The sequence below is a fragment of the Tamandua tetradactyla genome, chromosome 5 (assembly GCF_023851605.1).
Source record: "Tamandua tetradactyla isolate mTamTet1 chromosome 5, mTamTet1.pri, whole genome shotgun sequence".
Lineage (NCBI taxonomy): Eukaryota > Metazoa > Chordata > Mammalia > Pilosa > Myrmecophagidae > Tamandua > Tamandua tetradactyla.
Window position 1 is genome coordinate 30,161,764 of NC_135331.1, and position 17,269 is coordinate 30,179,032.

Sequence of the window (17,269 nt, forward strand, 5' to 3'; positions counted from 1 at the left end):
TATGTTGAACCATCCTTGCATACCTGGGATGAATCCTACTTGGTCATGATGTATAATTCTTTTAATGTGTTGCTGGATTCGATTTGCTAGAATTTTGTTGAGGATTTTTGCATCTATGTTCATTAGAGAGATTGGTCTGTAGTTTTCTTTTTTTGTAATATCTTTGGTTGGTTTTGGTATGAGGGTGATGCTGGCTTCATAGAATGAATTAGGTAGCTTTCCCTCCACTTCAATTTTTTTGAAGAGTTTGAGCAGAGTTTACTAATTCTTTCTGGAATGTTTGGTACAAGTCACATGTGAAGCCATCTGGCCCTGGACTTTTCTTTTTGGGAAGCTTTTGAATGACTGATTCAATTTCTTTACTTGTGATTGGTTTGTTGAGGTCATCTATTTCTTCTTGAGTCAAAGTTGGTTGTTCATGCCTTTCTAGGAACTTGTCCATTTCATCTACATTGTTGTGTTTATTAGCGTAAAGTTGTTCATAGTATCCTGTTATTACCTCCTTTATTTCTGTGAGGTCAGTAGTTATGTCTCCTCTTCCATTTCTGATCTTATTTATTTGCATCCTCTCTCTTCTTCTTTTTGTCAGTCTTGCTAAGGGCCCATCAATCTTGTTGATTTTCTCATAGAACCAACTTCTGGTCTTATTGATTTTCTCTATTGTTTTCATCTTCTCAATTTCATTAATTTCTGCTCTAATCTTTGTTATTTCTTTCCTTTTGCTTGATTTGGGATTAGTTTGCTGTTCTTTCTCCAGTTCTTCCAAGTGGACAGTTAATTCCCGAATTTTTGCCCTTTCTTCTTTTCTGGTATAGGCATTTAGGGCAATAAATTTCCCTCTTAGCACTGCCTTTGCTGCGTCCCACAGGTTTTGATATGTTGTGTTTTCATTTTCATTCGCCTTGAGAAATTTACTAATTTCTCTTGTAATTTCTTCCTTGACCCAGTTGTTGTTTAAGAGTATGTTGTTGAGCCTCCACGTATTTGTGAATTTTCTGGCACTCTGACTCTTATTGATTTCCAACTTCATTCCTTTATGATCCGAGAAAGCGTTGTGTATGATTTCAATCTTTTTAATTTTGTTGAGACTTGCTTTTGACCCAGCATAGGTCTATCTTTGAGAATGATCCATGAGCACTTGAGAAAAAGGTGTATCCTGCTGTCGTGGGGTGTAATGTCCTATAAATGTTTGTTAAGTCTAGCTCATTTATTGTAATATTCAAATTCTCTGTTTCTTTATTGATCCTCTGTCTAGATGTTCTGTCCATTGATGAGAGTGGCGAATTGAAGTCTCCAACTATTATGGTAGATGTTTCTATTTCCCTTTTCAGTAATTGCAGTGTATTCCTCATGTATTTTGGGGCATTCTGATTTAGTGCGCAAATATTTATGATTGTTATGTCTTCTTGTTTAATTGTTCCTTTTATTAGTAGATAGTATCCTTCTTTGTCTCTTTTAACTGTTTTACATTTGAAGTCTAATTTTTTGGATATTAGTATAGCTACGCCTGCTCTTTTCTGGTTGTTATTTGCATGAAATATCTTTTCCCAACCTTTCACTTTCAACCTGTGTTTATCTTTGGGTCTAAGATGTGTTTCCTGTAGACAGCATATAGAAGGCTCCTGTTTTTTAATCCATTCTGCCAGTCTATGTCTTTTGATTGGGGAATTCAGTCCATTAACATTTAGTGTTATTACTGTTTCGGTAATACTTTCCTCTACCATTTTTCCTTTTGTGTTATATATATCATATCTGATTTTCTTTCTTTCTACACTCTTCTCCATACCTCTCTCTTCTGTCTTTTTGTATCTGACTCTAGTGCTCCCTTTAGTATTTCTTACAGAGCTGGTCTCTTGGTCACAAATTCTCTCAGTGACTTTTTGTCTGAAAATGTTTTAATTTCTCCCTCATTTTTGAAGGACAATTTTGCTGGATATAGAAGTCTTGGTTGGCAGTTTTTCTCTTTTAGTAATTTAAATGTATCATCCCACTGTCTTCTAGCTTCCATGGTTTCTGCTGAGAAATCTACACATAGTCTTACTGGGTTTCCCTTATATGTGATGGATTGTTTTTCTCTTGCTGCTTTCAAGATCCTCTCTTTCTCTTTGACCTCTGACATTCTAACTCGTAAGTGTCTTGGAGAACGGCTATTTGGATCTATTCTCTTTGGGGTGCGCTGCACTTCTTGGATCTGTAATTTTAGATCTTTCATAAGAGTTGGGAAATTTTCAGTGATAATTTCTTCCATTAGTTTTTCTCCTCCTTTTCCCTTCTCTTCTCCTTCCGGGACACCCACAACACGTATATTTGTGCACTTTATATTATCATTCAATTCCCTGAGCCCCTGCTCAAATTTTTCATTGTTTTCCCTATAGTTTCTATTTCTTGTCGGATTTCAGATGTTTCATCCTCCAGTTCGCTAATTCTAGCCTCTGTCTCTTGAAATCTACCATTGTAGGTTTCCATTGTTTTTTTTTCATCTCTTCTACTGTGTCTTTCATTCCCATAAGTTCTGTGATTGTTTTTTCAGACTTTTCATTTCTTCTTTTTGTTCATTCCATGCCTTCTTCATGTCCTCCCTCAATTTATTGATTTGGTTTTTGAAGAGGTTTTCCATTTCTGTTTGTATATTCAGAATTAGTTGTCTCAGCTCCTGTATCTCATTTGAGCTATTGGTTTGTTCCTTTGACTGGGCCATATCTTCAATTTTCCTGGTGTGACATGTTATTTTTTGCTGGCGTCTGGGCATTTAATCAGATTTCCCTGTGTGTCGGACCCGGCAGTTTGAAAGACTTTCCTGTGAAGTCTCTGGGCTCTGTTTTTCTTATCCTGCCCAGTATGTGGTGCTTGTCTGTCTGCGGGTCCTACCAGCAAAAGATGTTGTGGCTCTTTTAACTTCGGAAGACTCTCACTGCTGGATGTGTGGTGGAGACAGAGGAAAGTTTGTAGGTTGGTTTTAATGGCTTCAAATTGTTAAGTCCTGGGATCTGAATTCCTTGAGGAAGGGATTCCACCTGAGTTGCGTTTCACCCCTCCCGCAGGGAAGGTTCAGGTGGTAGAGAGCCCTGAAAGCAGCCTGTCTCTGCGTTTGGGGCAGTTGCAACCTGTTTAATCCCAGCGCTTAGCCCAGAGGCAACCAAGCCTCCGTAGAAACAGCTGCAGAAGGCTCTGTTTCACCTCCTTTCCTCTTTTTCAGTTAGCCCAATAGGCGACTTCCACCTTGATCAGTTTCACCTGAGCTGAGGGCCTGTTTTTAGTAGTCAGAAGTTGTTCATTAATTCCACTATTAGTGTTAGGTTGGACTCAGTGTCTACTACTGTTGGAGACTCTTTCCTTTCCCTCCGGAAAGTCACCTGTGGGGGAGAGGCGCCGGCCGCCGCTGCTTGGGGAACCGCCGATCCGAGGCTCCCAGCCGGCTTGGGAAACTGCATGTGTGGGAGGGGCTCTGGTCGCCGTGGCTTGGGGAACTGCTGATCTGAAGCTCCCAGCTGGCCCGGGAAGCCACCCTTGAGGGAGGGGCACCAGCCACCAGCCGCTGCGGCTTGGGGAACTTGCCTCTCCGAGTCTCTCAGCCGGACCGGGAAGGAGGGAGGGAGGGGCGCTGGCTGCCAGCCGCTGTGGCCCAGGGAAGCGCACGCCTCTCAGGGACCTCACTGCAGTGGAGTCTCATAGCCGGTCCATCCATTCCAGACTGGGGTACACTGTGTGTCCGGCCTCTGTCATGGCTCCAGGAGCTGTTCTGTACTGTTTCTAGTTATTTAGTAGTTGTTCTGGAGGAGGAACTAAGACACGCACACATTACTAAGCCGCCATCTTATCTGAAAGTCCTAGGAAGTTGTCCTTTATGCTTGGTGTCCACCCTCAAATGAGATTCCTTCACTATCATCTTTGGGTTCCCCTTGCCGATCTCTTGAGTTTTATCTCTTTTTTCTAGTAACCATAGCTTCTTTCTTGGCTTACTCTTTCAGGGCAAACAAATCTCCTAATAACTTTCTGAGAAAGCCTCAGAGGAGATACATTTATAGCAACTTTGCATGTTTGAAACTGTCTTCACTCCAGTCTTTCCATAATTGTTTGCTTGGACATATACAAACTTCTAGGTTATAAATAATTTTCCTAAAGTCATAGATTCATTGTCCTCTGACTTCATTGTCACTATTGAGAGGCCTGAAGTTATTCTGATCTTGATCCTTTGAATGTGACCTGTCTTTTCTCTCTGGAAGCTCATTTTTCCTTTGTCCTCACTGTTGTGAAATTTCACCACACTGTGCCTTGGTATGGATCTATTTTCATATATTGCAATGAGCCACTATGAGCCCATTTAATCTGGTAATTGATGTTTTCTTTAAGTTGGGGAGATTCTTTCTTTGATTTCTTCTATTTTGTTTACTCTTTTGTGATGTTCTATGTTTGGGTATTGATCTTCCTGAGCTGGTTCACTGGTATTTTTATCTTTTCTCCTCATTTTCTATCTCTTGGACTTTTTGCTCTACTTTCCTTAGACAATTTCCAAAACTTTATCCATCAGGCCTTTGTATTTTTAATTTTGAAGATCCCTTAATTTTTTACTTTTGTATCCTTTATTCCATTTTTATAGCATTTGTGTCTTTTTTTAAGTTCTTTTCTCCCTGAACAGTCTCTGTCACCTTCAAGCTTACAATGTGACAGTCTTTAACCCATCTTGAATCAATGGTTACTGTGCATTACTGTGTATTTCAGATTTATTTTCCTATATAATGAACTTATTTCCCAACATATCTAGCAAAGAATACATTTTTTCACCATTGCTTTGCAGGACCATATTTACTAGTTATATTTCACCACTGACCTCCTCCATTTGTCTCCTCTAAGTAACCTCACAGTCACACTTTTATTAGATGTCTGACCGTGCTTTATGGGCAGGGCTCCCCTCCTCAGCTGTAATGTGTGTTGTACCTCCAACTGTCTGCTTTTAGCCCTTTGTCTAAAAGTACCTTCTGCCCTCCCACCTCCAGCATCATATCACACAACTGCTGTCCCTAAGCATTACCCTTCCAAAGAGAATTAGGCAGAAAAAGTAGTAGTCCCTACTACTAACATACCTTTGGAAGAAAAGTACAAAGGAATGAAAACATTGTGGGTAGAAATCCCACTTTGCTAGAAAATTCTTAGTTCAGAATTGTACAACTTAAATAGGAATTATGAATTTATTTGCACTTATTTTCCCAGGGCCATAGTGTATTTGATTCATAACTAGATGATGTTCTCAGAAGTATTTTGAAGAAATCTAAGTACACATATACACAGGTTTCTACTCTGACAGTTGTCTAACTCTGGTATTTCTATGGCAACAGTCTTGATTTCCCAAGGAGGCAACTACCCCATAAGAATAGAGGGATACTGATGAACATATGGCTTATTTGATGCCTACAATATTAAAGGCCCAATCTTAACACACTGAAATCAGTAGCAAAAGATTTTTACCTGGAGGAATGCATAGCCATTGCTGCACTGTGACCTGGAGCCATAAAATTATTTTAATAGTAGCTGATATTTATTGCCTGCTGTGCACCTCGAACCTTACACATGTTAAAATAAATATTCAGAATAAAATATGAGTTAATCCCTTTTTAGAGAACATGGAGTTGAGACTCACAAAAGCCAAATATCATACAGGAAGAATAAGGATTTGAATCCTGATCGTACTCCAAAGTCGACTGTTTTCTACTGACCATGACATCATTTCCTATTGTAACATTAAATCTTGAAGAGAGATGTTCACCTTCTTTGTTCTCATCCTCTGGTTGTTTCATGAGTGTGTTGTGTCTTCCTGGCAGGTCACTGTGCAGCGCGGCCTCTTGGGAAAGGACATGTCCCACGTGAAGGTGGCCTGCATCATGTGTGGGTACCTGAAACTGCTACCCATGTTCATTATGGTGATGCCGGGAATGGTCAGCCGCATCCTTTACACAGGTAAGTTCTGAATCCACATGTCCTCTCTTTTTCAGGTTTGGATTCTGAGATGTGTTTTCAAGGTGTAGTAAAATCTTGAAAAACTAGAAGGAAAAAACCCAGATTAAGGTAAAAACAGAATTTCAGAACTTGTCCCAAGGGCCATGTGGAAGGAAAATTTTGTGTTTTTGACTCTCTTCCCCTTAGCTCCTTCCTATTCCTGGCCTGTCCCCTGTAGGTTTAAGACAGTGAATTACCTGGATTTAGGCAAGTCTAGAGGATAATGTAGAGGGCCCTGGAGAATGAGGTAGAATTGAAAGAGCCCTGGATTTAGGCAAGTCTAGAGGATAATGTAGAGGGCCCTGGAGAATGAGGTAGAATTGAAAGAGCTGTGGAGGCTGAGTCTTGTGGTATCCCTGACTGAGAAGACACTTTGAAATGTACAATAACTTCTTGGTCCTTTATATGGGTAGAGGGCTATACTGGATTTCACTGTTCAGAATTGAGTCAATGGAGTACTTGAACTTCTCAGACAACTGAGGGTAAGTACTAGTATTGAATATCTTTCTAAAACTCAACTTTCTTTATTACAAGGAATGAAGGAAATGTAATTAAGCTTATCTTGCTAATCAAGACCTTTGCTTATCATCGAGATAATCCATCAAATAACACTGAACCCATTTCTTGTTGCATCTGGGCATCATTTTCATTTCAGAGAAATAACAATCTAGTTTTGTTTATAACACTAAAGAATGTACAGATATCCAAGAGGCAGGAAGAGGCTAAAGAAATTATTGTATTCTTTCTTTCCTGAAAATTGCACAGAGTGTGAAGACTATCTCAAAACTTGGGAAAATTGTGACGTTACTATGTTAAATAGAAGAAAGCTACAAATTTTCATCTCAACCATTATCACAGTTAACTAAAAAAAGGCATTTATCTGTGATACATTATTTGAAAGTCATTTTTTTTAATGAAAAGAAGCTGAAGTACTAAGGTATTGGTGTTCTGAGTGATTCTTCACCAATTTTTACCGTCTGCTTTTATAAAAAGGTTCATGTAAAAACAATAACCAAGATATTGTATATTGTATAACAACCACCATAAAGCAAGACTGTATTACACAAGGAGCAGTCAGCCCAACTAACCATAAGTGATACCTCTTCTTACATGTAGATGAAGGTACCAGACTAACTATAACTGGACACAGGAAGAACTTCTTGGGTTTTTGTGTTTTTATCCATGGAGTTCAGTGCTCCTGGGAGAATTTATTCTCCTGATGCTTTTCTGGAGGCTGCCATCAACCCCCTTGTTTGCTGCAGTGCTCTACCTGATCCACATTCCAAGGAAAACCCTGACTCCTAGGTCAGTGAAAGGGAAGCCACAGGTGTGAAAGGGGAGCCAGACCTGAGGTATGAACACTCAGCAGTATAATTCAAATTTGTGTCTCCAAACTCTGGGCAAACATCATTTTGTCCCTCTCTGAACTCACCTCTGAATTCCTCCTCAGATAAGGTGGCATGTGTGGTACCTTCCGAGTGTATGAAACACTGTGGTACTGAAGTCAGCTGCTCTAATTATGCCTACCCAACACTGGTGCTAGAGCTGATGCCTGATGGTAAGAAAGCATCAGAGCTGGATATTGCAGAGGTCTTCTATGAAGATAGACCATTAGGAAGGATGATGGTAAATCTTGCTAATTCTGACTTTCATTAATTCAATTCAATTTATCAAACATTTCTTGAGCACATTCTATAGGCTACTAGCTGTGTGCTGTGCCCAGGGAATACAGAGATGATCCAGGTATGCTTGTTGCTAGAATAATCTATAGTTCTTCATATTTAAGACTTACTTGTCTCAATAAAAGGGTTTCATGGCCATAAACACTAAACTCAGGATAAACTAGAGGTCATCTTTAGACCAATGATACCCAAATAGTATATCTCAATCTATTTATTTTACAGCTATTTACTGTGTGCCCATTATGTGCCAGGCATTTCCCTGATGCCCAGAAAACATGAGTGCGGTAGGCACAAAATCCTCAATCTCATGGGAGCTCACTTCTAGTTTTCTGAGATAGAAAGTAAACCACATTCTTACTAAATAAGTAAATTGGATAGGGTGTTAGAAGGTCATAATTTCCGTGGTGTAAAGAAGCAGAGTACAGTATAGGGCTTGTGAATGAGCAGGTGATCTCGGACCTTAGTGCCAACAAATGGTGATTAATGCTTCTGTTACTTTCTCTTCCCTGTTACACGTGAGCATTTGCAACATGAAGGGAGTATGTCCCACTAGTGACATCATCCATCCACCCCATTCCATCACTGTCTTAGGAGGTTAGAGGCATCTCTAATGGGCAGAGGAAGAGGCTGTCATAACGTCTCAAAACCCTCAGCTTTGCCCAGCCAAAGACTTCTTAGGCTGACCGCCCTACTAGACTTCCTCCTCTCCAGTTATCACAAGTCTTCAGGAAGCCAAAAATTCCTCCCCAAAGAAAAATTACATTGCTTTGTTTCCTCTCTTCCAAAATCAGGTGCCAGGAAATGACCTCTAGTTTTATGTGTAGATCAAAAATTTTTCTGGATTGCTCTCAAATCATCAGGAAATTTCTCATGATGATTTGCATCGATAGCCCTATCAGTTTATAAGTGTTGCATGATACTTTTTTTTATCTTGGAATGACTCCTTGGTTTTGTAAGACTCTCATAGACCACGGCCTCCAGCCCCTAATAAGTGCTTGCACCTCTTCTGGTCCCAGGGCTGCGAGGCCTGATGCTGTCAGTCATGTTGGCCTCTCTCATGAGCTCCCTGACCTCCATCTTCAACAGCGCCAGCACCCTCTTCACCATGGACCTGTATACCAAGATCCAGAAGCAGGCATCAGAGAGAGAGCTCCTTATTGCTGGACGGTAAGAGAACCCTGGTTTCTGCCCAAAATATCTGTGGAAAAGTGCAAATGAAGATGTGAACTAGAGCTACCACACCTTTGATTCCACTGAAACTAGTATGAGTTCTAGTGTGGGAGAAGGGGCATTAAGAACAACCCACTTAACATTATCTTTTCCCCAATACAAAAACTGGGGCCATACTTTTAAATGAAATGTTACTTTTCCAAACTTTCAAATGCTGCTGGTTATTTCTTATTTCTGACAGTCACATGCTCTATGTGTCTGAGGAGAGTACCCGGGGAGCAACTGGGAGAGCAGTGAGACACCAGGTCAAAGAGGCAGCCATAAGCCATAACATGACTCAGAGTTTATTCTTTATGTGATAAAAAGTAATTGAATCTAAAAGAGCCTGAAAGGAACATGATTTCAGATGATAATAATAAGCATAGGAGAGCACAATGTTTATTGAATCCTTTCTGTGGCACAGGCATTGTGCTAAGAATGTCTGTGGTAACATTGTTATATTGCAAGATTGTAGAAGTTTTGTGAGACTTAGGTGAGTTGTTGGTGCCATGTTCTCCTGCCCAAATGCTTGTTCTTCTCTTCCCCCAAGCACCACTGCTCTATTTTGGGTGTGCACAGAGAAGTGCTGATGATTAACGGATTGTCAAGTAAACGATACTGGTTGTTCACACAGCAAACACAGGGTACTGTGAGGTTTAGAAAGGAGAACTCATGCCCCCCTGGACTCCAGGATCTGTAATAGATTTTGGCTGCTTACCAATATTCCAATCAATTCTTTCTCTCTGCCTGAGAACTCAAGTAGTAAAATACACAATCAGCATTTCTTGCCACTTCCTCAGCATTCAGGTTTAGAGACTTCTTAATTCTAACCTATGCCAAGGTCCTGCAAGCTGGAGAGACAAAAAACATAGGGGAGTCTCCTTTCTTTATCATATAAATCATTATTTACTAATAGAAGTAGTATTGTGTTTATATCTAATTAATTCATTATGAGTTTAGAATTAGAGATAAATCAATCAATTGCCGACATTTTAACTGATTTTATGAGTGGTTATTTAATCATATGGATGAAGAAAGGACTAATTATAGACAAGAAGTTGCTGTATCAGTATTTTACTAACTGATAATTATTGAACAAGAGTTCATGTGAGGACAAGCGGCTTGATTTTATTTGGGAAAACCAATGAATGGCCACAAGAAATGCAAGAACTAAAGTCCAAGGCAGGGTTCCAATAATAGTTTTGCTTAATATTAATGTTAGTGTTTTCTTTCCAAGTTGTTTATTATTCTACTAATTGTCATCAGCATTTTGTGGGTCCCTCTTGTACAGCTATCTCAAAATGGGCAACTTTTCCATTACATAGAATCAATTTCTAGCTACCTTGGACCTCCAATTGCAGCAGTGTTCCTGCTTGCCATTTTCATAAGAGAGTCAATGAACAGGTAGGTAAATCGGGAAAAATTTTCCTCTGTTAAAATGAGAAAAAAACTTGTCTGTTTCACTGGGTTAAAAAATGCCTCCTTTCACCCTAATTATATCTCACAAAAATTTGTCTCAATTTCAGTTGCAGCTAGCTGCAATTCTTTTTTTTTTTTTTTTTCGTGGCAATGTCTGTTTTGTCATTGTTTTCATGTAGGAATTCTGTGTGCCTGGCTTGGTTTTTAAAAGATACTAAATTCAGGTTCTAAAAAAGCTGTTACATTTATGGCAAAGAAACTTTAAAGTCTTAACTTCCAAAAAAGGAAGATGGCAGTGCAGGAGCATAAGATTTAGTCCATCCTCTAGGGCACCTAGAAATAGCTAGGAACTCTGAAACAACTGGAGTATTTTAGAGATGAGTCACATGTTCACATGTTGGACACCAGCCAGAATTAAATGGAAAAGCAAGACAGATAAATTCCAGCAAAGTGCTGTAAGTAAATCATTTGACACTGTGAGGCCAGTATCCCTCCCCAACTAGCATGGCATATTTCCCATTCCCTGGTGTGGAAATTGATTTAACAGATTTGGATGGCTGAATACTTGCCCTGAGCACTGAAAAATTTACAGCACAACCATGAAAGAAATTGAAGTTATGTTTTAGCCTCATTGCCTGCAAAGAGAATGGAAGGGCTTACAGAAAGATAGAGACTCCCGGAGTTGGTTGAGGCTGTTTGTTGTCAGATGTGTCTACACCAAGAAAAGGGGAAGATAGAGCAAGCACCTACTCTAGTTCTTGATTTGCAAACCTGGGATACTGGGGACCAACTCTGTATTAAGCAGCCCATTAAAAGAAAGCAGTTGGCAGTGTTTCGGTTTTCAGATTTCCCCCCATCCCCACCCCACCTGCACCCCTTAGGGGTGGAAGTAGCATTGCCTGAGAGACACAGTAACCATTCAGACCATTCCGTGGTGGAGGTAGTTCCCTGAAGGGAGGCTCTTCCCCAGGAAAAGTGGGGGCAGGGCACTGTGTAAGTCTGTGCTGTTATTTAGAGAATTTAGATTCCACAGGCTAAGTTATCTTAAACAGTTTCAATGTACAATAAAATGATACCCAGGCTTTGTCTCAAACACAAACCAGCACTGGTAAGCAGGGCTGCGTGAGAATCAGTGTAACTTTTCACACCTGCAGGCAACACTGACTGAAGAATAGCTACTCCCCAAGAAGAGTGAGCATATGGCCCAGCCAAGTTGTGGCTGTTATTTAGATAATTCAGATGTCAGGAGTTGAGAAATTAGAAACTATTTTGACTCACTTTCCCCTTAGCCTCTGTATCAACAACATGCCCAGCAGGGGCAGGGTTGGCTGAGAATTAAAGGCACAATGCCACGTTATCCTCTGCCTGGCAGGACAGGAAAAGCACAGAATCAGACTTCACTGGAATGCCTTGTACCTGCTGGGTCTTAATCTCCCTTCCCCCAGGGAACCTTGATACTGATTTACACCTACTTTGTGAGTCCTGGACCTGTCTTGTCTGGGAAAAACTGACTGTAGTAGATCCTCTCAGGGGGAACAAGCCTCCCAGAATCAACCCTCCAGGTAAATATCACTAGTGATAATGAAAAGATTATTAAAAACATATAGAGGCAAATGAAACACACACACACACACACACACACACACACACACACAGAGCAGATCAAAATTCACTGAGGATGAGGGGAGAAAAGAGAAACCTTTTTCCTGCAAGCAAAACAACTGCACACAAAGGGAAACCTCAAAAATCATTCCATATATCCATGGCAAGAATAAGATAAATAAGAGCTGAAAAAGTTCTGATCAGTTAAAAAGAAGTTATGCTAGAGGTCTGGAAGAAGTTGAACCATGTGTCAAAGAAAAGTTACAGGACAAAGTCAAATAAATTGAAACACAGGGAACCCAGAATAAGAAAGAGGTCCTTTAATCCTATATAGATTATTGTAATGCCTTGATACATACTGTGCTGGTTTGAAAGGATGTATATCCCCTAGAAAAGCCATGTTTTAATAAAAATTCTGTTTCATAAAGGTAGAATAATCCCTATTCAATACTGTATGTTTGAAACTATAATCAGATCATCACCCTAGAGATGTGATTTAATCAAGAGTGGTTGTTAAGCTGGATTAGATGATGACACGTCTCCACCCATTTGGGTGGGTCTTGATAAGTTTCTGGAGTCCTATAAAAGAGGAAACATTTTGGAGAAAAGAGATTCGGAAAGAGTAGAGAATACTTCAGTACCATGAAGCAGAGAGTCCACAAGCCAGACACCTTTGGAGATGAAGAAGGAAAACGCCTCCCAGGGAGCTTCACAAAACTGGAAGCCAGGAGAGTAGAAGCTTGCTGATGATGCCGTGTTCACCATGTGTCCTTCCGGATGAGAGAGCAACCCTGACCGTGTTCACCATGTGCCTTTCCAAATGAAAGAGAAACTGTGACTGTGTTCACCATGTGCTCTTCCACTTAAGAGAGAAACCCTGAACTTCATCGGCCTTCTTGAACCAAGGTATCTTTCCCTGGATACCTTTGATTGTTCATTTCTATAGACTTGTTTTAATTGGGACATTTTCTCGGTCTTAGAATTGTAAACTAGCAACTTATTAAATTACCCCTTTTAAAAGCCATTCTGTTTCTGGTATATTGCATTCCAGCAGCTAGCAAACTAGAACACATACTAAAGCATATTAAGCAGATAATCAAAAAGTATTGGCAATGTCCCTTGAGGAATGGGAGAAAGAATATGAAATTATTAAACCTTACCATCAAATTCCCTGATACTGCATCAAACTTTAGGGATATCCAAATCAAGTAAGCCCTTGATCCTGAGGCTTACTCTTGTAAAGCTTATGCAGATAGGGGAGAAGCTTAGCCTGCCTATAGGTGTGCCTAAAAGTTACTTCTGGAGGACCTCTTTTGTTGCTCAGATGTGACCTCACTCATTCTAAGCCCAACTCTGCAAGTGAAATCATTGCCCGCCCCCCACACCCCCATAATATGGGACATGACATCCAGGGGTGAGAGTCTCCCTGGCGACATGGAAGATGACTCCTAGGGATGAATCTGGCCTGGCACCATGGGATCAACAATTCCATCCTGACCAAAAGAGGGAAAAGAAGTATAACTAATACAGTTACAATAGAACTGAGAGGCTTCACTGGAGGCTGCTTTTACTCAAACTTCAGTTAGAACTTGCTGCCTATCATAACCTCCCAAACCCCAACCAGGACCATTCCAGCCAATCCTAAAGAACATCTAGGGCAATATATAAGATTCTACAGTGGTTTCCTGCACTATAGTAACCTCCCAGAAACCTACACCATCCAGATGGGTCCCTGGACCACATAACTCCTGAAACCTAGCCCATCCACTCCAGAACATCAGATGGTCGTCTCCCTACCCCATATTAGTGACAGACCCTTCCAAGATGAAAAATTTAGAATGGCCATAGCCTGAAACACCCCTAAAGAGAGGGATGGAAAGATCAAAGGTGATGATGGAGTTATATAGTAAAGATAGAATTTTAACAAATGAATATGAATGCTGAATCATTAAATTGGTATCTTTTAGTCTCTAGTACCTTAGAGCAGCTAAAAGTAAAAACCTAAAATTGTGAAATTGTAACCCATGTCAAACTCTGAAATATGTTCTATAACTAATTGGGGTGCTGTTCTTTGAAATTTATTGCTTTTTTGTGCATTTTTTTTTAAAGAAAAAAGTCTATTGTGATGATAAAAAAAATACTTATGCCTTCTAGCCTCCTATATTCTGGAGCAACTAGAAGGAAAAATCTTAGAGGATCATATGATAGCCCGTGACAAACTCTGGGATCTGTCCTGTAACTACTTGTTGAAGAGTATTTTGTAGACTATTGCTTTTTTATTTCTTTGCTGTGTATATATATTTTACTATGCAATAAAAAAGTTAAAACAGATCTTTAAAAAAGCCAATCAACAAGAAAACCCTGGGCAAAGAGGGAAAATTGACCTTCAGAATAAACTAATCAAGATCACATGCCTGGAGAGCCACAATAATTCACATGTTGGCCTATGAAGCACAAAGATAGGACACAAACAAAGGAATGAACTAAAACTTCAGATGAGATATAGGAGTTGAAACAACTAATTAAAGAATGTTCAAATAAATATTCTAAATTCAACGAGTTGAAGGAAAATGTAACAAAAGAGATGAAGGATATAAAGAAAATACCATTTCATCATAAAGAAACCTAGACGGATGTGAAAAAACATAACAGAACTTATGGGAATGAAAGACACTACAGAAGAGTGAAAAATAAAATGGAGTCATACAATAGGAGATTTATATAGGCAGAAGAAAGTATCAGCAAGCTAGAGCAGACATCTGAAATCTTACATGCAAAAGAACAGATAGAGAAAAGAATGGAAAAATCTGAGCAGGCGTTTAGGGAATTGAATGACAGCACGAAGCCCACAAATATGTGTCCTGGGAGTCCTAGAAGGAGGATGGAAGGGAAACAGGGCATAAAGAATAATTAGGAAATAATCACTGAAAAATTTCCCAACTCATTTGAAAGACATCAAACTACAGGTACAAAAAGTGTGGCATATCCCAAACAGAATAGATATGAATAGCCCTACATCCCAAACAGAATAGATATGAATAGCCCTACTCTACAATATGTGGTAGTCAGATTGTCAATATCAGAAACAACTAGAGAATTCTGTAGGCAGCAAGAGAAAAATGATCCATCACATACAAGGAAAGTTTGATAGGACTGGATGCAGATTTCTCTGCAGAAACATGGAGACAAGAAGGCAGTCGAATGATATATTAAAGATACTGAAGGAAAAATACTGCCAGCAGAGAATATTTTATCTGTCAAAACTCTCCTTCAAAAAATGAAAGAGTTTATAAATTTTTATAGATAAACATAAACAGAGTTTGAACAAGAGAATGCTCTGAAAGAAATACTAAAGAGAGGGCTACAGGCTAATAGGAAAAGATAGGAGAGAGAGGTTTGGAAGAGATTGTAGAAATGAAGAGTATCAGTAAGTATAATTAAAAGGGTAAAAAAGAGAAAAAAGAAGATATAGCATATAGAATCCAAAAGATGAAAGAGTTGAAGAAAATACTGCTTTTATAGTAATAATATAGAATATTAATGGATTAAATTCCCCAATCAAAAGAAATACATTGGTAGAATTGATAAGAAACAGGAAACATCTATATGCTATCTAGAAGAGACTCACTTTAGACCCAAGGACACATACACGTTGAAAGTGAAAGGTTAGGAAAAGATACTCCACACAGACAGCCACCAGAAAAGAATGCTAATCTTGGACAGGGTGGACTTTAAATGTAAAGCAATTCAAAGAGAGAAAGAACACTATGTATTAATAAAAGTATAATCCATCTGGAAGAAATGACAATCATAAATATTTATGCCCCTAGCCAGGGTGTCCCAGAATACATGAGGCAAATGCTGAATGGAGAAATAGACACCTCTAGAATAAGAGCTGGAGATTTCAATACACCACTCTCATCAATGGATATAACATCTGAACACTGGGTAAATAAGGAAACATCTTGATAATATGATAAAGGAACTGGACTTAACAGACATTTACACAATATTACACCCTAGAATAGTAGAAGTTACATGTTTCTCAATTGCTCATGGATCATTCTCCAAGATTGACCACATGTTGTGTCACCAATCAGTTCTCAATAAATTTTAAAAGGTTGAAATGATACAAACATTATTTCAAATCATAATGGAATGAAGCTGTAAATCAATAACAGGCAGAGGACTGAAAAAGTCACAGATTTATGGAAACTGAACAGCCAGTAGATAAAAAAAAATTTTTCAAGGGAAATCTGTAAGTATTTTGAGGCAAATGAAAATGAAAACGCAGCATTTCAAAATTTATGGGATGCAGTGAAGGCAGTGCTAAGAGGGATCTTTATTGTCATAAATGTCTATTTAACAGAGAACAAAGAACAAATTTCAAGGGCTTAAGTGCACACCTGTGGGAACTGGAAAAAGAACAGCAATCTAATCCCAGAGTGAACTAAAGCAAAGAGTTAACAAAGATTAGAGCAGAAATAAATGAAATTGAGAACAATAAAAAAAAATGCAATAGAGGGAAGCAACAAAATCAGAAGTTGGTTTTTTGTGAAAAACAATAAAGTAGATTATTTCCCTATTGATAAAATAGGAAAAAAATATATATGTTAAAATTATTGTCAGCATCTGGCAGAAAATCAGCCAAATGTACTTGAGGGTTGATATTTAACTAGGATTATTAATATCTGATAGGTCTGCTGATAAGCTGATGAAATTTGAAAGGATAATAAAATACCTAATTCATCAGTTATTTTAATTTATTACAAAATATTCTCTTTCTTGCCTGTTTATCAGCAAAATAACCATATTGTTATAAATCAATATCTTTTTGTTTATTGTGAATATAGGAAAGATTTAAGTATTTAATTTATTTTCATTTCATATATACCAATTTCTAAAACGTTTTATCAAAATATTTATTTGAAATAAAATGGAGTGATTGATTTTAAGTTAATATGGAAGTATTTATTTTAACATTTCTGACTGTAATTCCCTTCATTTCTAGGAGTCTGTGGCATGCCAGCACTCTGCTTACAACAGTTAGCATTAAAAACATAGATTGCGGAAATATCATGTGTAATGGTATCAAATAGCTGTGGAAATGATGTGCAATAGATATATTCACCTAGAAAAGAGTTTTTTCTGTGTTAGCTGAATATAGTCCCCATGTTTTCCTCTTGAAGCATTTAACAATTCTGGGTACAGATTTGGAGCAAGCAGAAGGACTCTTTTTCTGGTAAAGAAATCAGCAGAGACTTTGGCAGTGTCATGGGAATGGCAGAATGTTTTGGAAACTAAAAGAGCTTCTCAGTATGACCATTGCATTGCAGGGCATTTGCTGAGCTTGACAAAAGGTGAGA

General features: G+C 38.8%; 1 protein-coding gene across 8 annotated transcripts in view; it reads left to right on the forward strand.

The window, feature by feature from the left end:
• Nucleotides 1–17,269, forward strand: part of LOC143683929 (solute carrier family 5 member 4-like) — a 55,693-nt gene that overhangs the window by 34,896 nt on the left and 3,528 nt on the right. For 5 of the 8 annotated variants that reach the window (XM_077160421.1, XM_077160424.1, XM_077160426.1 and 2 more), the window contains one exon: nucleotides 5,817–5,952. In XM_077160421.1, coding sequence (XP_077016536.1) covers nucleotides 5,817–5,952 — 136 coding nt within the window. Of the gene's footprint in view, nucleotides 1–5,816; nucleotides 6,239–6,305; nucleotides 13,956–17,269 lie in introns of those variants that run through there. The other 3 variants (XR_013175736.1, XR_013175735.1, XM_077160423.1) reach the window with 3 other exon arrangements.